Below are 26681 nucleotides of genomic sequence, written 5' to 3' on the forward strand. Positions count from 1 at the left end.
GATAGATAGATAGATAGATAGATAGATAGATAGATAGATAGATAGATAGATAGATAGATAGATAGATAATTCAATTGAATACTACTAGTGGGTAGGGACTATCCTTTGCCTCTTTTTGTGACCCAAGCACTTAGCACAGTGCATGGCACATAGTTTGTGCTTAACAATCTTTATTGGCTGGAACAGATAGATAGATGATTATAAAAATGCTTACTATGTGATTGTGCTATGCTAAACACAGGAGATACAAATATAAAAAGCAGGACAGTCCTTGCCCTCGAGGAACTTACATTCTAATGGGAGAAGACAACATATAAAGAGGTAATGGAGAGATAAGGGGATGCTGGCATGGTGTGGAGATGACTGAGAAGTGGTTGGTGAGGAGAGCCTGGCCTCCCAAAGATAAGGCAAGAGCTCATCTCTCAGAGCTGGGGCGTAAAGGGTCAGAGTCCAAGGTTCTGATGGGTGGGAGATGAGAGTGTTGAGAGGAGAGTCAAAGTTGACCTTGAGGTATTGAGATTGAGGAAATAAAAGTCATCACCAAATAATAATAATAATAATATAGAATGTCATCACCAAAAATGGAGGAGTTAGGGAGAGAAGAGTTCCGGGAGAAAGACTATGGTCAGTATTAGATAGGATGAATTTAAGATTTTGGAGGGACTTCCAGGTAGAGCTATCAAGCAGATGATTGGAAATGGAGGACTAGAGCTCAAGGATGAGTAAGACATTGGTTATAGAGATTTGGGGTAATTTTCAGAGGTTTTTACTAAAGTCACGGGAGAGGATGATATCCCCAAGGGGAAGAGAAAAGGAAAGAAAGCAAGGGAGCAAAAGAGAACTCTGGGAGATAGATGTGCTAAGGAGTGAAGGAAGAAGAGAAATGGGGCGGTGGAGACAGAAATGGACTGATGAGGAGAATGGGAGAACCAGGAGAGTATAGGGTCATGAAAGCTGTAAGAATTGAGACTATCAAGAAGAAGGAAGCAGCCAACCGTGTTAAATGATGCAAAGAAGTCAAGGAGAGTCAAGACTGAATATAGGTCATTGGATTTATTAATTAGAACATCATTGGTGACCTTCATAGACAGAGACTGTACTGTAGGGACCTGAGGAATAAATGTGTGGTGAGGTCTTGGAGATAAATGTAGATGATTCTTCTTAGAAAAGAATCACCATCTATTTTCTTCCTTTCAGTAGTTCTTGCTTCCTTCATTTCTTCCTTCTTTCCTTCCTTTCTTCTCTCTTTGCCTCTTTCCCTCCTTCTTCCCTCCCTCCTGTCCTCCTCTCCCCCCCTCCCTCTGACCACATAGGACATAATGCCCTTACCTGAGGGCATACTGTGCCTAAAGGAATATAAATTCATATTGCTGAAACCTATCAAAAAGATATCTTGGGATTTACAGGCTAGATTTCTTTTTGTTTTAAGGACCATGCCTTAAACCCAGATCACTCTGGCTCTCACTGATTGGGCAACAATAGGTCCCAGTCCAAGCCTCACTTGGTCATTGTTTGGGTTTTAATGGCTCAGAGTAACTGTAAATAGCAATTGCTTCTGTTTTGGCCAGAAACCTTGAGGGTCTTCCCCTCTCAAATTGAATTTTTTTTTTCTTGACTAGGTAAAAGAGGTCTTTTTTTTGCCTCATTTCTTACCTATCCTTAATCGATGAATAGCTTCGCTTCAGACAAACTAAGACCTGGGAAAGACCTTAGGTTAAAAAGACCAAGGTCTCCCACTGCATCCTGTCATCCTGATCTATGTTTTGCCACTGTACCTAGACGACTCCAGAGGAGAGAGTGAGGCTGGTGACTATGCACAACCCTCCCTCACTTAAATCCTATTCATTCACAAGTCATAACATCACCTTCCTAATGTCATTGGTTGTCTTCAAGAATGAAGGACAAACAACAGCATCGATAGCTTAGGAATTCAAGGGATGAAAGGGCCTTTTCTAAAGGGAGGCTGTAACTTGTGTGAGCCTGTGGGTAAAAGGAGAAAGGAAAAATGATTGCTAAGCTGATGCACTTTCCCATCTGCAGGTCTTTGCGGAGCTTTTTGACCCAGTCATTAAGCTAAGGCATAATGGCTATGACCCAACAGTAATGAAGCATCACACTGACCTGGATGCATCCAAGGTATGTCCAGCCCAATGTCTGTCTCTATGGTTCACTTTCCCACGATGTGGCTGAGTTGAGTTGAAGTGTTTTTTGGGGAGTGGATTGGTTTTTGTTTTTTGTCATGCATATTCTGACAGAGAAACCTGGAGAGATACAAAAATCCCTGGACTTTAATACCGTTTAATGGGCCTGGATCAGGCCTGGGACCATGTTCCATTCAACCTGTGGATCAATCAGCAATCATTTAAGTGCTTCTTATGTGCCAGGCAGTGTGCTAAATACTGGAAATACAAAGAAAGGCAACTCCCTTTCATATCTTTGAGAGAGGCACCAAGGCACATGCTTATAGGTCCTATTTGAGGTTATGGTATCAGAGAAAAAGCATGAGATTAACATGGAGATCTCTTGTGAGCCCTTGCTTCTGTCACTTCCCATTTATTATGCTCTTGGCCCAGTTACTTAATAGGAGGGAGCATGACCTCATGGGTAATGTGCTGGATGGGTTAGGAGCTAAGAAGATCTAGGTAAATCCTGCTTCAGATATTTACCAGCTGTGAGACTCAGGACAAGTCCTTAACCTCCTTGATTCTCAGTTTTCCCCTTTGTAAAATGGGGATAATTAATCTCAGACTCATTGTGAGGTTCAAATGAGATAATGCATTAACAGACTTTGCAAATATTAAAGAACTGTAAAAAAAACTGTGTATCTATCATCACCTCTTTTGACCTTAGTGTTTTTGTCTATAAAGTGGAGAAAATAATAAATGCCCCATCTGCCTCCCAGAATTGTTGTGAGGCTCAAGGAAGACATAAATGAAAACATGAGACAACTCTATGGATGTGGACTCCAAACATTATATTTAGGATTTATTACATTTGGGAATGTATATATTTTATCTATAAATATAATGTACTTATACTTAGGATATAGCTTTAGTTTTCTTACAAATTAGTCAATTTATCTAAGCCTTTACTAGGCTTTACTAGTCCCAGTAAATTCCATTAATTTCCTATTCATTGTTTAAAAGCCTTTTGTACCTATTTTTTGTATCTTCATTGCTTAGCTCAGTGCCTGTCACAGAGTAACTCTTGATAAATGCCAGTTGACAGACTAAAGCAGTAATCAGAAAGAAGGATGATGAGAAAGAAAGTGGCTTGGTCATGTGGACTGAGTGAGGAAGAGCCAAAAGTGGAGGGAATAAGCATTTATATAGTGTCTATACTGAATGCCAGACATCATACTAAGTGCTTTGCAAATATCTCATTTGATCTTCATAGCAATCCTCTGAAGTAGATGCTGTTATTATCCCCATTTTACAGTTGAGGAAACTGAGGCGCACAGAGGTTAAGGGTCATATACCTAGAAAGTGTCTGAGACTAGATTTGAACTCAGGACTTCTACCTGGGGCTCTATCCACTCTCCCACCTAACTGCCTCGGTCAGTCCATGTGGTCAGTGTTATCCACACAATATTAGAAGAACTAGAAGGCTCTAAATATGTTGAGTGGATCCCTTGTGTAGTATTTACAGAAGGACATGACCACAAATCACTGAGAATGAGATGAGTGGATGAATTGTGATCTCTATTAAGTTGAGGGAATGGTCATGTTGACAAGATCTCAGGTCCACTGGAGTTTAAAGTACTTGTATGTTTGTCACAAATGTAGCTCTCAGACCTCAAAGAGTGTCCCAAAGTGCCAGTATTCTAAGAGTTTTTGAACAAACTCATTCATCAGATCAATCCAACATCCATTGTTATGGTACCCAAGGTACGCTGTTTGTGAACCCTGATGCACGGAAAGAGTGTACAGTTGAGCCAAGCAACAGAAGCACTCTTTGGAAGGAAAGCAGGGGCAGGATGGGAAAATCTAGCATAAGACTGTGCCCAGCACTCTGGGGTCAGTGAGCTGAGGGTGCATGGGAGACATTGCATTCTTCTGTTTAGATCACCCAGGGCCAGTTTGATGAGCGCTACGTTCTGTCGTCCCGAGTCCGTACAGGACGTAGTATCCGCGGACTTAGCCTTCCTCCAGCCTGCTCCCGGGCGGAGAGGAGAGAGGTGGAAAGTGTCGCTATCACAGCCCTGGAAGGACTCAAAGGAGACCTGGCTGGGAAATATTACAAGCTGACTGAAATGACTGAGCAAGAACAGCAACAGCTCATTGATGTGAGTAACCCAGGGTAAGGGTGTAGGAGGTGGCAATTTCATACATTCGATATCATTGTAATTCACTATCTCTCCTTCCTGTAGCCCTGTCCAAAACTGAGGGAGGTTGCCAATCCACCCCAGAGAGAGATAATGAGAAGGCAGAATTACCATTGCTTTGTTCTCTGAATAAAAATAAAATACAGACACTGGACACTAAAGTATTTCTCATAAATCTTAAGTATGTTAAGTTTAGGGAAAGGAGTAAAGATATTGTTTTACATCTTAACTGCCCAGAGATGAAAGTGTATTATGGACAAGTATCCTTCGAGGATTTGTGATTTGGCCAATGAGGGTATGTATTCCTTTTACCTATGCAGATTGCAATCCTGCATTCTTTTCAGACATTCTTCGTGAGATGTTGTGGTTGAAAAATTCGATCTGTTGTGAGCCATTTGGTGAGGACTCTCTCCAAAATCAGCTGGTTCTGACAGCAGACATACAGACTATCACCAAGCTTCTACTCATAAGCCTTTTAGCTTGACAGGACCTGACAGAATTATTCCATTCATGCACCACTTGGTGAGCTCAGGGTTGCTTCTGGGTTGTGATATGGCATTGGAGTCAAACTTTAGTGGAGGAACCTAATTAATGATGAGGTCTTAATGACCAATAGGAGCTCAAGGAAGCAGACTTCAAAATTTTGAATTATGCACCCTCAGCAGTAAAACATTTCTGAAATATACTCCCAATAAATGTATATTTATTTATAAATTACTATCATAAGTCTATATATTACAAAATTTATACACAAAATTGACATTTTTAAAAGGAGATAAAAGTGAAATAATATATGACCTGAGAATTATTCAGTAAGAAGCCACTGAAGTTTATTGAGAAGTGAAGTGCCATGGGCAGACCTCCGTTTGAGGAAAATCACTGTGATGGCCACCTGGAGGATGGATTGGAGAGGGGAGAGACCTGAGGCAAAGAGACAGTTTCAAAAGCTATCACAAAACTCCAGCAGAGAAGAAATTAGGGCTTGAATTAGGGTGGTGGTGGTGGTGGACAGATAACAAGAGAAGAGGAGGTATGAATAACAAAATTTTGCAACTGACTGTGTGGAGTGAGGGAAAGAGAGTGAAATTGATACTGATAGGGAAGTTTGGTGAGGGTTGGGTTTGGATTGAAAGATGGCATCATGAGATTCTGAAGTCTGTCACAATCCAGCCATACCTGATTTTCCTCTGACACAAACAAAATGAAAATGGGGGGGCGGGGCATGGCTCTTCTCTGATGACCAACCCATTCTTCAAGGGCTCTTGCTTGAGCCACAAGGTGACCTGTGGAGCAGGGATGTGGGTACGCTAGAGAAAAGGAGAGGAATTTTCCAATGGCACTTGCATAGTTGTTGCTGGGGGTGCTTGGTAGAGTTTAGATCAGAAGTGCCCTGAGAAGCCAATGTGAGGCTCAGAAAGGGGGAGTTTGGGAGGTTCCACTGTGGCAGTGGTGAGTTAGGGGACAAGGATAGTGAAGCTGTATTGGAAACAAGCCCCGTGGTAGGGTATAATGGGAAGAGTGGGATGTAGCTCATCTTCTTCCCATCTAAATGGTCAGACCCCTTGGGGTAAGGCCATGGCCACTGGGAGGCCCCAACCCCTACTCTGGAGACCAGCAGATTAAGGTATAAAGGTTTGTTGTGTTGTTGTTGTTTTTCATTGGGGCTTGGATTGCAGGATCATGACCTTAAGTAGAGAAATGAAAAAGTCCTGAAAAGGATTGATGTGTGCCTCACAAGGGCTGAAGCAGCAATAGATAGGCACCACAGAGAATGCACATCACAGATATTAAGCAATTTTCCTGGGAAAGAAGACAGTTGTTCAGTGTGAGGTTCATCTCTGGCTTTTAGACCATTCCATCCTGCCTCCAGCAGATGCAGGATATTCTGAAACATTCTCCTCTGCCAATAAAGGTTCTTTTCTTTTTGGAGAAGGGAAGGTAGGGCAATGGGGGATTAAGTGACCAAGGTCACACGGGTCGTTTTTGTGTTAAGTGTCTGAGTCCATATTTGAACTCAAGTCCTCCTGACTGCAGGGCCAGTGCTCTACTCACTGGGCCACCTAGCTGCCCCTGCAAATAAAGGTTCTTGTTCCAATACTGTCCCTGTTTGTGCCTTGTAAGGAGATACTTCCCTTTAGAATTCTCCCTACCCTTTCTGCCCTCACCAAGAAGTTCCCCCTCTCCTAAATTCCCACCCCACTACCAATACCTTAGAAAGAGCAAGGAGAGATATGTTCATTGTTCTGATCTGGACACACAAGAAACATAGCCAATTGGAACTCATATGAATTTAACCATTCAACAGGGACAAGACCAGGATGAAAACCTGCAACTGCTTCCTCAATTTAATAAAGGCTTTCATGAAACTGTCCATCTAAAAAAGATGAAAAAAAATCTAGTCAATGTCTTATCAGAAAATCTGAGGAGAGAGAGAAAAAATTCGACTTGGGAGTGGAGTGGGAAGTGTGGGAAGATAGGAAAGGCTTCCTGGAGGAAATGACGTGACTGCTGGACTCTGGAGAAAGAGAAAGCTTTCAACAGGTGGAACCTGGAAGGAATGAAAGTTAAACATGAGTAGCTTATAGGACGTACAAAGAAAGACAAGCTATATTGGAATTTGTGTTAGATGGAAGTTAAGCAACATAGTGACATGGGTCTGACCTGTGCATACAGAGGATTATTTTTGGTAACCAGGTACAGAATGGATTAGAGAGAGACTGGAGGTAGTCAGGAGGTTACTACAATAGTCCCTGCAAGTGATGAAAGCCTGAGCTCTGGTGTTAGTAGGAGGTGGGTACAAGAGATGTCATGGGGGCAAAATGGACAACTAGCAGCTGATTGGTTATAGAGAGTAAGGAAGGTGGCTCCAGGGCTTGGAGGCTAGGTGACTGTAAGGAAACAAGAACAAGGAAGATGGAATTGGTTTTATACATGTTGAGTTCGAGGTATCCCAAGTACATTTGGACGAGATGTTCACTAGGCAGCTGGAAATTTGGGAAAAGATCCGAAAAGAGATTAGCTTGGATCAGAGGTTCCCAAAGTAGATGATACCTCCCCCCTGGGGGCAGCTGGAATGATGGGGGTAGGGGCTCACTAGTAGCCTTGGGTACAACTGGGGGGCATTGAATGAAAGGATGGTAGAAGCATAAGGAAAGAAGAGAATTTTGAAAAACTGTTCATACATGTTTCATCTGTTGTGTAATAAAGTTAAAGTCGTAGTGATTACATTATTTTCCAAATAAACACACAAAATGCAAGTTATAACCAATTAGTGGTCAAGTCCACCCACATGTCTTAACAAGCAAGTGTTGGCAGGAGAGTGTCGTGCCTTGTTGGGGAGTCTAGTATGCATTGGCAGGAATATATGCATGAAATGACTTGTTTACAATGCAATACTATGTAGTTATATGACAAAGTATTGCATCATCAAAATTTCAATGCAGAAAAAAACAAATTTGCAATAAATTATTAAATTTAAGGTATATCATTAAAAAATAGATTTTATATTTTTTGAAATGATGCAAATTTCAAAAAAGCAAACCATTAAAGATGTCCAGGGAGGCACTGAGTAATTATTTTTTAAAAGGGGGTGGTAGGCCAAATAAGTTTGGGAACCTCTGGCCTGGATGAATAGATTTGTAAGTCACCTGTATAAAAGTGATAAAGGAAGCTATGGGAGTGAATGAGATCACCATGGAAAGATAGAGAAAAAGAAGGAGGCCAAGGGCTGATATTTGGAGAACACATTTAGAGGGTGGAAGGAGGAAGATGAACTAGTGATGTATCTTTCATCTTTCAGATCTGAGGAATTGGAAGGAAATAGCATTTTATACCCTACTTATTCTCAACATTTTCTCTCTTGTGTACATTTTGGCTTGCAGGATCACTTTCTATTCGATAAGCCAGTATCTCCATTGCTAACATGTGCAGGGATGGCCCGAGACTGGCCAGATGCCAGGGGAATCTGGTACGGCACATACTATATTAAATACATGTGCTTTATGTGTGAAGGATCTTTTAGTAGATCACCTGGCTTATCCTAACCTTGCAACTGTTGTGTTCTGCAGTTTGTAGCATGCTCAGCTTCAGCTAAATTGAGAAAACAGATTTTGATGTGCATTTGTAAGTATTGTGATGGTTCCATGAAGTGAAAGAAGTTGAACTGGTTTGCATGTATTCTGAATGAGAAACATTGCTGCAAAAATTGAGGCAAAAAAATAATTGGTTATCGAGGTGCGGAGGCACCTGCATCATGACACTTTCCTCCCTTTGAGTCATTTTCATGGAATGTGTCTAAGCAAGAATGAAAAGCAATAGAGAAATTCAGATTACTACCAATTAGCTTGCACTAAGTGAAGCTTAAATTTGAATTAAATGAAGCAAAAAACTGATAAATCTCACCCTGAAAGAAGTGGCTACCAAACTTACAACCATTTTTTTAAAAATCTTGGCCAACTCCCAGTTAAATGTCTAATTTGATTCATTCACCCTGGCCTGTTATCAACCATTTATAAACGAGGGAACCCAGACAAGAAAGCATGAAGTACACGTTAAGCAAAGTACCCAAACCAGGTACCAAGTAACACAAATGTGTGAGATCCGTGTTTTGTTTTAGTTTGGGTTTTGGTACCATGAGCATTTTGAGATTGAGATAATTTTTTTCAGAAATTTCCACTTTCATTTTATTCTCTTAGCAGCTCGAGGGTTTAAGTTTAATTTGTTAGAATCCTAAATGTCATTTCTAGTGCAGCTGCAAACAGGTGTGCTCGAGTCGTCCTGCTCTGAGGAGATGGGAGGGATGCTTCTGGCGGGGCAGAAGAGTGAAATCACGAAGGGCTTCATTCAATCGCTCTTATCCTTCACCCTGTCAGGGGAACATTATTTTGTGCTACTTGTGCCAGCACAATCAAGAAAGATTAGGGCCTTCCTGGAAAGGGGAAAGTTTAAGGGAAGCAATCAACTTGCTGAGAACAACTGGAATTGTTGGTAGGTTTGAAATAAAACAGCCCAAGTCTTAAATTTCTTTTTTTATCAGGCACAACTATGACAAGACCTTTCTCATCTGGATTAATGAGGAAGATCACACCAGGGTAATCTCTATGGAAAAAGGGGGAAATATGAAGAGAGTATTTGAGCGATTCTGTCGTGGATTAAAAGAGGTAATAATGTTATTTTACGGAATAAGTCTTTAAGTATTAAATTTTTTACTTATCATACCTCTAAGAATCCTGTGGGAGGCACTGGAGATACCTCCATGACTGGGAAAACTCCATCCAGGAAACAAGAAAGGCAAATTTTATTAGGGTAAGATTGCCCCCTAGGACAGCACATCAGCATTGGTGGTAGCCTTCTGTCATTAGGAGGTGGGACTAAGAGGAAATCTAATGAAGGCCCAAACTTGATTGCTGACAACTTTGCTTTGCTTCCCATTCTAGGACACTATAGGTGAGCTTCTGGATTATGGGATTTTTTCCTACTTTCCATTTCTGCTAGTTCAGCTTAAGGGACATCATAGGATACAATCAATAATTGACCCAACACCTAACTTCCTGTGCTGCCTATAATTCCAATGGATTTTTAAAAATCAGTTTTATAATCTGATTCTGGCGTTATTAATTTAAAAAATGTAGAACCATAAAATCCTGTACTAGACTATAAACTCCATGAAGCTAGGTACTGTGTCTCAGATAAACTGCATCTTGCTCAGGATCCAGTATAATGCTCTGCAAAAGGAAAACATGTCATAATTGTGGTTGAATTGAAGGGACTTTGGAGATCATCTACTTCAGCCTTCCACCCAATAAAGAAATCCCTTCACAGACAGTCCTGTCGGAGAAGGCTATTTTGCTTTTGCCTAAATATCTTCAGTTAATGAGGACCTTGTTATTCAGAGAGATAGCCCATTAGGTTTTTGAGGCAACTCTTATTCTTAAAAGTTTTTCCATTTATTGAGTTAAAATCAATCTGCCTATAACTTCAACATTTAGATACATGCTCTGAACTTTGGAACAATACAGAATAAGTCAACTTTCTTTTCTTCATACTACTTGAAAGTAGCTATCATATTCCCTTCTATTCCCAGGCTAAACATTCTCAGTTCTTTCATACGGTACAGCTTCATATGGTACAGTTTCCAGACCATTCATGGTTGCCTTTCCTCTAGGCACATTTTAGTTTGTCAATAGCTTTCTTTTTTTTAAATTTTAAAGCAATTGGGGTTAAATAACTTGCTCAAGGTTACATAGCCATTATTTCTGGGTGTGGTGCTAAGTGTCAGAGCCCGCATTCGATCCCAGGTCATCCCGACTCTGGGGCCAGCGCTCCTACTTGCTGTGCTACCTGGCCGCCCCTGTCAATAGCTTTCTTAAAACATGATACCCCAAACTGAGTACAAAACTCTAGATGGTGGTTGGCTGGTATATTGTACCATGGGACTATTCTTTCTCTTGGACTAGACCTGGAGCTCTAGATGGAGAAAGAGAGAGAGAGAGAGTTTTCTCTCCCTAGTAAGAACTTGAATTTAATATAATTAATTTCCTTTATAATCCTATGTATTTTATTTTATGCATTTTAAGACATTGTTCTGAGAAGGGGTCTATAATAGTTTTCACCAGACTGCTAAAGGGTTCCAAATCACCAAAAAGGTGAAGAGACCTTGAGCTAGACATTATTGTTCATTAATGCAGCTTTAAATTGAATTAGCACTTTTTATAGGTAGCTGGATCCCACCATTAATTTATATTAAGCTTGTCAATAATTAACCCAAGTCTGATATGTATTTTTTCTGATATCATCTGGGGCAACTTTTTTTTTAAAGCAATTTGGGTTAAGTAACTTGCCCAAGGTTACATGGCCAGTATGTTTTGTGTGGGTGTTAAGTATCTGAGACCAGAACTGATCCCGGGTCCTCCCAACTCCAGGGCCAGCACTCTTACTCACTGAGCCACCTAGCTGCCCCTATCTGGGGCAAATTTATACAACATATTGGTAGATTCTTAAAAAAAAAAAAACCTCACCTTTCCTGACATAGACCATATCACATCCTTTTTTTTTTTTCTACTTGCAGGTAGAAAGATTAATAAAAGGTCGAGGCTGGGAGTTCATGTGGAATGAACGCCTAGGGTATGTTTTGACCTGTCCTTCCAATCTTGGAACCGGATTACGAGCTGGTGTCCATGTGAGAATCCCAAAGCTCAGCAAGGTACGTGAATGAATGAATCAGAAATCTGTCACTGACGTGGTCTATTCTCATGATGACCTGCACTGGACAATAATTTAGAAATAGTTTCAATAGTCTCTAAAACTTTTCTTTCTCCATCTCTAACATAGGCATAATAGTATAGGTTCAAACTTTCTTTAGAGGGTATACCTTCTAAACAATTCACATCCTAATAATGGGAGACATTATGTGTAGCAGGTTTCAGCTGCAAGTCAAATGGAAAGTGTCAGTGGTTCTTAGGGGGTGCAATGTAAAAATAGATGCTGATGTATCCTCTTTAGTGACATATTCACTGCTAGGGTTACCCTTCAATCACTTGACTTGTTATCATATTTATTCGAATCATCTTGAGTTTTTCAATTATATAAAGGTATGCTTGGATATTTCTTCATTAATTATCAATTGTAACACTTTAATTAACCTTTAGCCTCTCCCTCATCCCAGTTTATCAAACTATAGAAATTATATATGAATTATTATTATATAATTTCTAATATAATAATTATATATTATTATATAATTTCCCACATTATATATGAAAATATCCTAATCTCTTTGATTAAATAACTATTAAAGTTATATCCAATCATCATTCAGAAAAGCAATCCCTATGGGGAAGGGACTCATCATCCACAGTTCAGGACTGGTTAAATTTTTTCTACTCACAACCCTTTTTGCTTTTCCACAGCATTCATTGGCATTGTGTGGCCTGGGGGCATGCACAGTGCAAAGTGCTCATGATTTGTGTTCAGAACCAAGGCTGCAGTGAAGTTGCAACATGGACAAGCACTGCCAGAAATACCTTGGATTCATTATGTGTTTGATTTTTAATTAATTTTTAGTCATCGCACATTCAGAAACCTTTTACTATTACCAAATTTTTTGTGACCCCATGAGGTCAAAACCCACCATTTAAGAAGAACTGATTCCACACCAATGGCCAGCAACAGGAAGGTAAACCCACAGTCCCAGAGAAAAACAGCTTTCCCACCCCGTCCCCATACTGGCCATGGTTCCAGCCTGTCCCTTAAGCCATCCTTGGGAAGAAGTGTGCTGAAGCCCCATCTGCTCAGCAGCTCAGTCATCAGTCACTGATGACCTGGTAAAGAAAGTCCTCAACATTGAAGTCCTTGGCACTGCTAGATGATTCCAAATAAAAGAATAGACATGATTTTATTCATGGAAATAGCACTAAAGAAGATCCATTACTACCTGTTTGCCACAGTACCTTAAGAACCATTGGACATTTCTACTATCTGACTTGCAGCTGAAACCACATATATTTGTTGTTTTTCTCAAAGGAGTGCTTGGCACATAGTTAGGGCAGAATAAATATTTCTCATTCATTCATTCATTACTTGTGTGAATAAGTTAATTACTCTGAGCTGGTTTATAGAAAATTGCTTCCTATCATAAAAATATGATTATTACTCAACATTGCTTCCTTGGAAAGGTGGTGTGAAAAGATTTGTGTCTTCGCAATTTAAATTAATCATTTGATGAACACATTAAATATGGAGACATCTAGATGTTGGGAAAATTGTTAGCTTTTTTGGAATCACTATTCTGACAATAGTGAATCTGCCTTGACCCTTACAAAGTTAACCACATGTTATCATCTGTTGGACTAGGATCCCCGTTTTCCTAAGATCCTGGAGAATTTGAGACTACAGAAGCGTGGAACAGGCGGTGTGGACACTGCAGCGGTGGCAGACGTGTATGATATCTCGAACATAGATCGCATTGGTCGATCAGAGGTGATATCTCTCTCTTACTTCCTTAAACTATCTAAAAGACAACTCAGAGAAAAAAAGAGTATAGAGATAAATTAAACATTCCATTCTTGATTATAAAATTAGAGGTCTTGGGGCAGGAAGGTGGTGCAGTGAATAGAGCACAGTGAATAGAACCTGAGTTCAAAATCCGGTCCTCAGACACTTGACACACTTACTGGTTGTGTGACCTTGATCAAGTCACTTAACCCCAATTGCCCTGCACCTCAGACACCTGAAACACTTACTGGCTATGTGACCTTGGGCAAGTCACTTAACCCCAGTTGTCTTGCCTTTCCCCCTCCATAAAAATAAAATAGAGGTCTCTTTGCTATATCTTTTCCTTTCTGGGGCACATTTGCCATTTTTTGGTAAAGTACTGAGCAAGCAGCCTTTCTTATGGTGCTACTCTAACACGTGAAAAAAAAATCAAGTGAAACTTAAACACAATGTAAAGTGATCATTTACAAAGGAGGAAATTCCCAGTAGAATTATCATTCACCCATATAAGCCAGCACGCTATTCTATAAACCTTGGCAGGAGGAAATTTATTATTCTACAGACATGACTATATTTACTGCTGTGAAGTCAGGGAGCATATACGCTACCTCAGATTGAGGGAAGGGAAACAAATGAAATGTTTTGGTCTTTGTGCCATGTTTGTTCGTCCATCTGCCTTCAGGCAAGGCCATTCATAAACTGTCCCAGAGAGATGAGGCTGTATGTGATTTGTAAGTTGCAGTTGGCATAAAAGCTTCTTCCTCTCTTGTCCAGCAAAGATTCCACAATCCCTATCAGCAATATAGTTTATATAATAACAACAATATTGTTTCTAAAATGTCTTTGAATGAATGTTATTTTGTTTCTTATTAATATGTAAATGAACTGTAAAAGACATATGAAGACACTATCTCCATTCAGAAAAGGAACTAATAAATAGAAGTATATATAGAATAATTTTACATATATATATGTGTATATATATATATATATACGTATTTGTATATAATCATATCTATCTCTAGGGCAGGGAAAGAGAGGAGGGAAGAAAAAAAGGGAAAAAAGAAATTTGTCATATATTTGAAAGGAATAATAAGGTGTGCATAGTAGATTTGGTTTCATGTGCAATTACCTTTTTCATTGTATTATGTTATGGAAATGCTTGTTTTATTCCATAAACTAAAAATACTTTTATAAAAGCAATATTATTTAAAATCTAAAAACCTTCACTTTTAGGAAATTCTTCGTAATATCTCTATAAAATCCCTTATGTTTCAACATAATCCCATTTTCTCTCATTCTTTACTCAGTAAGTATGGGGAAGAATTTGTTGTGAACCTGAGTATGGGACCTTTTACTATTCTTAGAAAAATACAATCATAGATTTTTAAAGTTTAAAAAAATTTTTTTAAAGACTGGATCTCCCAAGTCACTTAACCCCAATTGCCCTACCTTCCCCCCTCTAAAAAGCAAAAAAGAAAAAAAAAAGAAAAAGACTGGATCTCCATATCTCATCTAGTCTAGAAGTATAGGGCCCCGTCCCACTGCTCATCAGCCCAGATTTCTGTTTCCAACCTGGGCCAATTTGCCTCTCCTTAGGTAACCTGGAGCTCTCCTCAACCCCTCTCTCTCCCCGTTGCCAGGAGCTCACCATATTGATGTCAAATTTAATGTAGTCGCAGGCTTAACCCACTGCAGCTCATAATGCCTGAGCTCTAGAAACCCAGCTAACTCAGCCTCCCCAGGAACTGGGGTTACAGGCATGTGCTAGTCCAACAGAATCATTGACTCAAAGAGTAAGAGGCCACCTTAGAGAGCAGCTGCTTCAAATCACACATTTTACTAAGAAGGAAACTGAGATCCAAGGAAATTATAAAAAGTCTATTAAGTTGCCCCTCAGCGAGCTTTAACTAAATCTAGTCTGGCATTGTGGAAAGAGTTATGGACTAGGAGCCAGGACAGACCTCTTTTTAATCCCTCCAATATGACTCTTACTAGCTATAAGATATGGGAAAGTTACTTAAACTCTCAAAGTCTTAGTTTTCTGACCTGTAAAATGGGAATAATAATAACTATAGTGCCTACTTCACAGGGTTGTTTCAAGGATCAAAAGAGGTTTTATATGAATACATACATGTATGTGTATAATTATATTATATATACACATATATAGTGCCTTGCAAAAATTGAAATGTTTTATGTCTGTCATTCTTATTATTATTCTTACATCCTCTCCAATAAGTATAAACTGTGAAATTTCTTGTTCTACCAAAGAAAGTCAATGACCCAAGAAATTAATATGTAATAACGAAATATAATATGTAAATAATCATAATAGTAGCTAGCATTTATATACTATCTCAGAGTTATATGTATATATACTATGGATGTATATATACATACACATGTATGTATGTATGTATATGTACATATATACACCCACAAAGCTCTCTCTTTACGTTAATAGACGTTTCTGTGACCTTTACATAAAATGATTTCTACCTGGCAGGAATTTATCCAAGGACCTGGGGGAGGGATGGATGGAAGGAAGGAGGCAAGAAGGGGGCTGCGTGCTGGTGGAGGGAGGGGGGCACACAATATAAGGACATGTGAGAGAGGAAGAGAGGCACGCAGAGGCTGGGGTTGGCTACATGGGGGCCTGGTGTAACATATAGGAAAAACATGGCGTCTGACACATGGAGGACAAACACAGACACAGGCAGGAGAGGATGGGCAACAGAAGGTACATTCAAGGTAGACACCCAGATGGGTAGGCAGTAGGGCAAAGGTCTCCTCTCTCCGTGCTCAAGGTCTCAAGTTTCCTACAAACCCTCATAGATGACTGGGAAGGGGCATCATTAAGTCAAATCCTCTGAGAAATATAGTGTTCCTTTAGCCCCACTCTGGATGGTATTGATCAGTGTTGTACATGTACCTTTTATGGGATTAAATAAGACATCTTTTTTATCCTTGAAGGTTGAGCTTGTCCAGATCGTCATTGATGGAGTCAATTACCTGGTGGATTGTGAAAAGAAGCTGGAGAGAGGCCAGGACATCAAAGTGCCACCCCCTCTGCCCCAGTTTGGCAGGAAGTGATTTTTCCCTTTCCCCATCCCTACCCCTTACTCTGTCTGCTGGTATGACAGAAATAAAACGTAAATAAATCTCTAGACTGAGAGTTACTGTAGCCATAGTAAATGTACAAATGTAGGTCTTCTCAAGGGCTACAATAAAACTCTCCCTAATTTCTCTGGTTTGTCGTGTGTGAGGTTTTTTTGGTTGCAGTGGCCCTGGTGGTTTTGTTCTTATTTTCTAAAGTCACTATGGTAACAAGGATGGTCACATGAATCTATACCCAATTATATGTAGCAGGATACAAAGGATTTTTGAGGCAATGAAAAGTTAACATTTTTAAGGTTACCCAAAGAATGCAGTATAAAGATATGATTATTCCCAGAGCTGTTATCCTGTAGTCAAGACTTTAACTAGCAATTGCTATATAGAGTGCCTAGTGAAATCAGGCTCTGATAAAATAGCTGATATTTTGGCAGGACTAATCTAATAGGAAGATACACTTATATTACTTCCTAAAGTACATTCATTTTAGCATTGCACCAGGCTTTGACCCTGAATATTCATATGAATGAAAATTACTCTCTTTGGCTCACCCAGGACAACATTTTCACAAAAATGTATTGAAAGTTATTTCCTACAATCTGTAGGACATAATAGGAACCTTTTAATTCTTTCCAGATGTTTTTCAAAGCACTTCAGGACATGTCTATGACCTTAGAAGAAAGGATGGATTGGGACAGTTTGTGGGGATGTCATAAATTTGCTCCCCATTCACGAAAAGATAAATACTATGAACCTGGGAAACGGGAATCTCACCAATTTTGGCACTCTGTCCTGGATTGGGCAATTGTTTGTGTTATGCTAAATGAAATAACTTCTCATGATTAAATTCAGTAAATATTTGCTAAGTGCCTACTTTACAGTGGATAGAAAATCCTATGCTAGGCACTGAGGCAGTTGAAAAGTTTAGATAAAATAAAGTTTCTTTCTTCATGGACCTTTCTGTCTAGTAGAGGAATAAGACAAACACTAATCACTATGACAAAAAGCAAGTACAAAGTTATATCCTGGGTTTGTGTGTGTGTGTGTGTGTGTGTGTGTGTGTGTGTGTGTGTGTTGGCGGTATGGGGGGGAATATTATTACTGTTAGAATGCTAATATTATTAATGTTTGAAGGCAGTTGGTGGTACAATGGATAGAACACTGGACCTGGACTCAGGAAGACCTGAATTCAAATCTAGCCTCTGATACTTGGTAGCTGTATGACTGGGTAAATCCAAGAACCCTAAGTTTCCTTATCTGCAATGAATATGTAATCACCAAATGGGTGTGATTGGTATCAGAACAGGAGTGGGAAACCATGCAACCTAGCATGTACTGATGAATTCTTAGTCCTTGAATAGCAATTTCCTTGAATGCAAAGGGAATTCTACCACCTGCATGAAGTAAGATGGAAAGAGCACTGGCTTCTAAAACATCCTAATTGATCTCCTTGACTCATCTCTCCTCTCCAATTTATCCTCCACAAGCTGCCAAAGTAATTTTCCTAAAGCAAAAATCTGACCATGCCACGTCCCTTACTCAGTCAACTCCAGTGGCTCCCTATTACTCCCAAATCAAATATAAATTCCTCTGGCATTTAACACTCTCCACAACCTGGCCTCATTCAACATTTTTCCAGCCTTAGGGTATATTATGCTTCTCCATACACTCTACTTTCCAGCTAAGCTGGCTTTCTTTTCCCTCACACACATCTTTCCATCTTCTGTGCCCCTGGCTTTGCACTGAGTATTTCCCATACTTTGAATGCCCTTCTTCTTCCCTCTTGAAATCTCTGGCTGCCATCCAGATCCAGCTTAAGTATAATCTTCTGCAGGAGGCCTTTCCTGGTTCCCTCAGATGCTAGTGCCCAGCATCCACCTCTCCATTATCCTTTGGCTAAACCTCAATTTTAACTCTTTGGCAATTGTACTGTTCCATGACTTGTTACCATATGACAGCACCAGAAAAAACTTAAACTTTAATAATCATGATTAATACCAAAAAAGCTCATCACTTATTAAATCCATAGGCTGATATTATTTGATTTTCTGTTTATGTTTTAACTCCTCTTGGACTCTGTATTTCTGGGTCTTCAACATATAATTGATCCTTATTTACTCCAACTTGAGTGTAATCAATTTTTAAAAAATTCCCTATCCCTCTATGATATTAAATTTATTTCTTTTTTTTTCTTTTTGCAGGGCAATTGGGGCTAAGTGACTTGCCCAAAGGCACATGGCTAGTAAGTGTGTCGAGTGGCTGAGGCCGGATTTGAACTCAGGGTCCTCCTGACTCCAGGGCCAGTGCTCTATTCACTGCGCCACCTAGCCACCCCTATTAAATTCATTTCTAAAGCTATTATGGTACTCTAAGGTGTTAACCGTAGATTCTGACCATGTTCCCCTGAACACCTTGTTCTTATTTTTTTTAAACCTCACTATTTGTCAACTTCTATTTCTTGACAATTCTTGAGGCAGTGTCAGTTTACATGGAAGCACTTCAGTGCCAGCCAAGTACATCCTGTTTGTTTCAGTCACTGCTAAGCATCCAACCATTCAGCCTAGAGCACTGGCTTAGAATTATCATTTCACCTTTTGCAATAAACATGTTGGCTGTTTTACCTAAAATTAAGGAAGATGAGTCAAAAGGAAGGAATGAAGCCTCCTTTCTCCTAATAAATAAAATTCTAGTGGAGACTCATTGTGCAGTTAAAACAGTCACAATGTGCTCACAGTTCCTGTTTATCAAGATCCAGGCTCAATCAATATTTACTGAGCAAATATGTGGGTGGGACACTTTGCTGAGTCATATACATTTATAAGCAGATTTCTGAGCCAGGTTTGTTTGTGCTGCATTCTGATAAACTTTAGGGAGGGTACAACCAGTATAGAATTGTGAAGGCTCTCATGAACTTCTGCCAATGTAGCTCTGTCCTTTTGGCCTTTCTTCAGCTGGAGTATATCTCCTTATGGCTACCTGGCTGGAAGGAGGAGAAGGAGGAGGGGGTGCCTTTCATTTTTATATCCAACCTCTTCATTTTGAAGGGTGAATCAGTGTGGAAAAATTCTAACTAAAATTGTGCCAATTTATTTTAGTCTTAATAATTTTTGAGGGGGGAAATAAACTGTTCTAAAATGCTCATCCTCCAATTAAATCACAGGTGATTCAGATGTACCACAAGGAAGAAAAATATTTTCAAAGGCCTAAGAAAAATAAATCACAATGTTGGGGACAGGAAACTAGTACTACATAATGCTATTGAGAATAGCTCCCCTGCTATTTTTATTGGTAATGGTTCCAATTGAAAATCAAGTCAGATCTACACTTAATTTAGCAAGGGCAGCTTATTTATTAACCTTTAGAATTGCCCAGTGTACAGCTCACTGGAGATAATAATTCAGAATAGAAGTTATTGGAAAAAGGAGCTGATTACAATGTCTTTAAAAGAGACACGTAGTTCATAAAGGAGAGTTGACAGATTTACAAGTTTAAAGTTCATAATAGATGTTTAAATAACAGTCTTGATCATCATAATAAAGAAAGTTACTTTTTGCATTACCTAAAGAGCCTCTGGCTTATAACCAACTATAGACTGTATGAAAATTTTAGAATATGGAGAACAATGCATTCACCTCATCCTCAATGCCATAGTCGATTTTTACTGTTAATTTGCATTGTAGTAAATTGGGTCATGTTTTGTCTCAATTCTTACTTGACTTTAGTCATTGGATGGGTGTTGCCTCAGACAAATGGAGACCTGGAAAATAATTTAGACAGCCTGAGGTCATCTACTGCATCCCCAGTCATCACCAGTTGTCTTGACTTTTGTCTTGCCACTGGACTTTGATGGCTCTGAAGGAGAGTGTGAGGATGACAACTTGGCTTAGCCTTGTCTCAATGTGATGTGATGTCATTGGTCCCCTTTTAGAACAAAGGTCGAGAACAACAACAACTCATGTGGCTCATACAGTAAAGATGTAACTTTCTTTCTCTGATTCACATGTGTTATCGGGATTGGTAATTCTCTCATGGCTTGGATTGATAGCCATTGGTATATCCAGGCTTTCTACAAAAAAAGTCTGTTTCCTTCTCCAGTGGATCCTTTTGTCAGTCAATCGGAGGTTAAGGGACTTGCCTAGGGTCACACAGCTAGGAGATATATGAGACTGGATTTGAACTCAGGTCTTCCTGACTCCAGGCCTAGTGCTCTATCCACTGACCCACTGGCTGCCTCAAATTTCACCCTAAAGTGAAAAGTAAAAGTGAATTAATATCATCTTTATTGTATTTACTATCACTGACTAGATATGTGACCTTGGGCAAGTTACTTCTTAGACAAGCTTCTTCATTTGAATTTGAGATTATCTTAATCTCTTTCACCTTAAAAATTCTAGAATTTAATGGAAATTCACATAAAGCATGCCGGCCTAGTGAATTTCATGTCGGAATCTAGAATGAAAAGCAATATATCAGAGGACAGAGTACGCCTCACCTCAGATAGCCTAGATTCAAATCACTGAATCACAGTCAATCACTGTGTCATCATGGGGAAGTCACTTAAGCTCTCAATTCCTCACTTTCATCATGTTTAAAATGGGTATAATACTTGTACTACAGACTTCACATGGGCATTTATAAGGACAGTGCTATGCAAATATTATAGCTACATAATTGGGAGTCATTATGACTTTAGAACATTGGTTAAAGGGTCACCAGCTGAGCCATCCAACTCACATCCTGAAGACACCTGAAAACCAGATATTGACTTTGTAGATTATGAGAATCAATAGAAATAGATCACAAGCAAATAGGGACAAAAAAAATGCATTTGAAAACAAAGATGATTCTGCATAGTGCCCCACCCATATAAAATATTCAGTTAGACTTTAGCAAACAGGAATTGTCAACATATTATGATTACTCTGACTTGGGGGACATAATAAGAAACTATCATTTTACGGAGTAAGATAAAAAGTCCTGTTTGCATATCTTCCAGTGTTGACTCATTCGAGTGATATTCCCTTTAAGGGCTGTGCAATCTGAGAAATCTGTGATCCTATGATATTTACATATTCAGGAAACAGTGGCTCAGCTAATGCTAGAATACATAGACCCTCCAGGGAATTCCTTTGTGTTCTTATGCTGTCCTGCTCCCCTACATAAATATGAACTAGTGAAATATATTTTCCTAACTCAGTATGAATAACCATATAGCTACCCAACACACATACATGTATATATACACATGTGTGCATACACACTGACATGTATGTAAATATACACGTGTGTGCACGTATGTATATATACAAATGCATATATGCGCGCGCGTGTGTGTGTGTGTGTATAGCTGACTTTAGAGCCAGCAAGTCCAGGATTCATGTCCTGCTTCTGATATTCTCTGGGCATGAAGGACCAGAGACAAATCACATCACCTTCTTAGTGTCCACTGAGACTATAAACTGCACAGAAAGTGGTGGCCTGCTTTGGTAGAAGGAGTTTCTTCCTCTATGATTTCTTTATATTCATGAAATCATAGGTCAATCTCTATTCTAATTTGCTTGAAAGGAAACTAGTACTGGAAATTACACAAACATTTAGGGTAAATCTTTTTTAAAATTCCATATATATTAGTTGCTTATCATAGAAAATGTGTGAGAAAAATTAGTTCAATATGACTGATAGAACAAAATAACAAATAAATAACACAATTTCCACCCTACTTTGAGGAGCCAAGATCTCATCACTTTGTCTATTTCCTCCCCTGGTACAGACTGTAAAACACCTATCCTTTTCTTTTTTTCATTGTTATTCTTGTCCATGTCTTTCCATAAATCCTCCAAGTGGCACCTTCACGTAGATGAAGGTCTTTGGTATCTTCAGTATTCTATTTATACCGATGTAACCGTCAGGCTATGCCTCTTATGCATCCCCTTCTTTGTGCCTTGAGATCCTGTCACGTCTTCTTGTAGTTATATATCTTTTAAGTCACTTCTTAGGTTCCAGTCATCATTGGTAGCATGCTACAATTTATTTACACCTGTCACATATCTTTCTCTGGTCTTCTGGGTAACTGGCAATTGTGATTCTTCTGAAAGGTGGAATTTCATGATTCTGGGTGATATGATGTCCCCAGAATATTAGCACAAAAAGATGTGTCTAATGGCAGGTGTAGTTTAGAGTCATTGAAACCTCTATGTAGTTTCTCAACCATTAGGTGATTGCTAAACTTCCTTCCAACTCTAAGATCCCTTATGGTGAATTTTTGTTTGTTTTTTGCTAAATTAAAAAAAATTAAGCTAAGATTCTAAGGCGCAAATTAGATAAGAGGCAACTCTTCAGTACATTTAAAGTTTTGTAGGTATATTTCCTGACACTACTGTTCAATTCAAGTTGCTTGGCCTCCTAGGACTTGTAGGTATAAAATTTATATGTTCAATGAAATATTTTCCTGTTAACCATAAAAGATTGACAGTAGAAGTATACAGATCTTTGACTTGAGTTATATTGTACAGTAATTGTGATGCCATTTTTCTATGTTATAAGCACACTAGAAATACTTTTTATAATTCAAAAACAATAAGCTGTTTGACAATAGAGCAAGGTTAAATAGAACAATATTGTTATGAAACTGTAGAAGTGGCAATTGAAGCATTTCTTTAGAGTGCCAAGGAATACTATAGGTGCAATGGAAATTACAGCCTATTGATGCTGTTGCTTGATAACATACAAATTAGACTGATCATTTTATTTTATTTATTTATTTTGCCTTTTGGAGGGCAATTGGGGTTAAGTAACTTGCCCAAGGTTACATGGCTAGTTTTTTTGTGTGGGTGTTAAGTGTCTGAGCCTGGAACCGAACTCAGGTCCTCCTGACTCCGGGGCTGGAACTTTACTCACTGCGCCACCTAGCCTCCCTGGACTGATCATTTTAAAGACATGTTTAATATTCAAATTTATATAGACTGGGTTTGTTGGGGATTGCTGACATAAATTCAGCAGAGTTGTGGTGAATAATATTGAAAAATACTGCCTCAGCTGAGTAAGAAAAAGAACTTTATTGAAGTGATAAAAAAAGATAAGTAAGGGAAAAGTTTATACTTGTGATAGCAGGGAGAACAGATCCCTCAAAACATTTCTGCAGAGGGAATCAGCCATACAGAGAGCTCTGGGCTCATAGTTTAATTTGTAAAGAAGACTCACTAAGCCAGGCCAGAGCAAGGACTTTTTACATGAACCTGTCTGGGGACCACCCAGCAATCAGATCTTGTACAATGTATTTCATCCAATAGCTGAACACTTGGGTATGAAACAATACTGAAGGACAAAAAAGAGAATTTGAGTTCCTGGGCTCAGGCTGGGTTTTAAACTACATGTTCAGAACTAGGGGATGCTTTTTGTTGACCTGTATTTACATAAATCAGTGCTTCCGAAAAATTCTTTGTCTACTAAAAGGTCAAAAACATTGTTATCGTTGTAGTTTTTAAAACATGTTACAGCATCTCTAAGATCATGTCACTTGCTTCATTTTGTTGCATAAAATGTGCCAAGGAAAACAAAGGATATTTAAGCACTTTGAAAACCACGAAGAAATTAGAGATTTATTCTGGACAGTGCTGACATGCCCTAAAGAGTCAGATAATGTGAAGGGCACACTGACACAAATGAGATGTAAGAAGAACTTGAAACCCTCCAGGTTGTTGGCAGATCTTCCACTGAGAATTTACAGAAAAACATGGATAAAACTTAGAATTATAGACTCAAAGCTAGGAGTGATGTTAGAGATAATTTAGTACAATATTCTTGTTTATAGCTGAAGAGAATGAGAAGCAGGGATGGCCATTGACTTAGCCAAAGTCACACAAACTGAGCTCCTTGGACTTGATTCTTTCCACTGCACCATGAAACTTGCAGGGGTTGAGGACATAGGCCAGAAATGTGATATTAACACAGAGGTAAAATATAAGGGAGGGTCTATCTCATTTGTATCGCCCCTGCTAACCTCTAGCAGAGTGTCTGATGCATAGTAGGTGTTTAATAAATGATTACAAACTAGTGGAAAAATATGGAGCCACTAAATACCAAGATATGTCCTAAAGGAGGGAACTTTCTACTGAAAGGAAAAAAAATGTGCATCAGAAAAAAAATTGGGCATATATATGGGGAGATATCCATAGTTAATTTGTACTCTGAAGACATGGCCTGAATTACTTGGAACTCATCAGCACTGATGAAGCACTAACTGCATTCAGGTGCACTCCATTCAATCAAAAATGGGTTATACCATTAAAATTAATGAGGCACTAGAAAGCTTTAATGAATAAAGGAGAGTTTCAAAAATATTCTCTTATGTATTTTATTCATTTAACAAAAACTTCTCTCACTGATTGAGGAATCCAAATTTCTGATCATTAAATAATTTATATACACGATTTATTATATTCTTATTTTATATATTATGTTATACAATTATTATATATAATTTTTATATTCTTAACTCCTCCCCTTCCACGCATATTCTCTCCTGAAGCCTTCCTGGTTTAGTTTAATTAAAACAAAACTTCATTTAACATCCTCTTGTGACTTTGATTCTTTATTAGAAATTATATACTTACAATCATCAAAACCACTCGGTACTGGCTAAGAAATAGAGTGGTGGATCAGTGGAATAGGTTAGGTACATAGGATACAATAACTATAGTAAACTACTGTTTGATAAACCCAAAGACACCAGTTTCACTATTTGACAAAAAGTGCTGGGAAAACTGGAAAACAATATGACAGAAACGAGGTGTAGACCAACATCTTACACTGTATATATGAAGATAAAGTCAACATGGGTACATGATTTAGATATAAAGGCTGATACTGTTAGCAAACTGGGAGAGCCAGGAATAATTTACCTGTCAGATTTATGAAGAACAGAAGAATTTATGAGCAAATAAGACATAGAGAACATTATGGAATGCAAAATGGATAATTTTGATTACATTAAATTGGAAAGATTCTACACAAACAAAACCAATGCAACCAAGATTAGGAGGGAAGCAGAAAACTGAGAGTTTTTACAACCAGTGTCTCTGATAAAGGCCTCATTTCTAAAATACATAGAGAACTGAGTCAGACTTACAAGAACACAAGTCATTCCCCAATTGATAAATAGTCAAATGATACAGTTTTCAGATGAAGAAATTAAAGCTATCTATAGTCATATGAAAAAGTACTCCAAATCACTATTGATTAGAGAAATGCAAATTTAAAAAAAGCTTGAGCTTCCTGTTCTATCTAACCAATTTCTAGTTTTTGTTTTTGCAGATTTTGCTCTATCCTCCCTTTTTCTTGTGTCTCACTTATAAAAATATCAATTCATGAGGGAAGCAATGCAGAAATGAGAGCAGGGCTGTGTGGTAGAAATGATTCTGTAGTTAGGCTGTATCCCTCCCCTCCATCTCAGTGGTCATGTCACCTCACCTCAGGCTCTGTACATTCTCCACCCCAACCATTCTGGGGGCCAACTTCATCTTTTGTAGGGCAGAGTTGCAAACTGAGACACCATATAAAGAAGATAAGGACAAAAGGGAAACAGCGAAACAGCCCTACTAAGAAAATCTAGGTTCAGATCCCAGCTCTGCCCCTTACCACCTATGTTACCTTAGGCAAATTAGTTAGCCCTCCCTAGGCCCGAGTTTCCTCATCTATAAAATGAGGGATGATCTGTGAGGGCCCTTCCAGCTCTAAATCTGTAGAATATATACAAAGTAAGTCTGTAGTTAAAAATACAAAGTGATTGTTGTTTTGAGGCATTAGCAGCTGGGGACTTAATAAAGGAGGGGATATTTGAGCTGAACTTTGAAGGAAACTGGGAATTCTAAGAGGCAGAGGTGAAGAGGGACGTGGTGTCGGGCTGTGCAAAGACAAGACTAGAGTTGGAAGGTAACGTGTGAGAAATAAGAAGACAACTTTGGCTAGAATGAAGACTATTTGAAAGGGAATCATGTATGAGGCTGAGAAGGTCAGTTACATCTAGGTTGTGAAAGGAAGTCTCTCTCTCTCCATACACACACACACACACACACACACACACACCATATATACACAAATATATTTGTCTATATACTGTATATGTATATAAACATGTGTATATACAAGTGTGTGTATATTTACATATATACATGCATGTGTATGAATGTATGTAAACATGTGTATATATAATACGTGTGTGTTCTATACCGGGTAATATTTTCTCAGACCA

The 26681-nt window shown here is 38.8% G+C and overlaps 1 protein-coding gene across 2 annotated transcripts in view; it reads left to right on the forward strand.

Moving 5' to 3' along the window:
• The window catches only part of CKMT2 (creatine kinase, mitochondrial 2), a 511259-nt gene extending 494695 nt beyond the window's left edge, over nucleotides 1–16564 (forward strand). For both annotated transcript variants that reach the window (XM_069085032.1, XM_069085031.1), the window contains exons 5-11: nucleotides 2041–2136; nucleotides 4064–4285; nucleotides 8206–8291; nucleotides 9360–9483; nucleotides 11391–11525; nucleotides 13175–13300; nucleotides 16292–16564. In XM_069085032.1, the coding sequence (XP_068941133.1) occupies nucleotides 2041–2136; nucleotides 4064–4285; nucleotides 8206–8291; nucleotides 9360–9483; nucleotides 11391–11525; nucleotides 13175–13300; nucleotides 16292–16411 (909 nt within the window). In that variant the 3' untranslated portion in view covers nucleotides 16412–16564. The remainder of the gene's footprint in view (nucleotides 1–2040; nucleotides 2137–4063; nucleotides 4286–8205; nucleotides 8292–9359; nucleotides 9484–11390; nucleotides 11526–13174; nucleotides 13301–16291) is intronic.
• The last annotated feature ends 10117 nt before the right edge of the window (nucleotides 16565–26681 follow it).

The sequence above is a fragment of the Petaurus breviceps genome, unplaced genomic scaffold (genome assembly GCF_028583685.1).
Source record: "Petaurus breviceps papuanus isolate PSGF00001 unplaced genomic scaffold, PetGlider_PUasm1.0 175, whole genome shotgun sequence".
Taxonomy (NCBI): domain Eukaryota; kingdom Metazoa; phylum Chordata; class Mammalia; order Diprotodontia; family Petauridae; genus Petaurus; species Petaurus breviceps.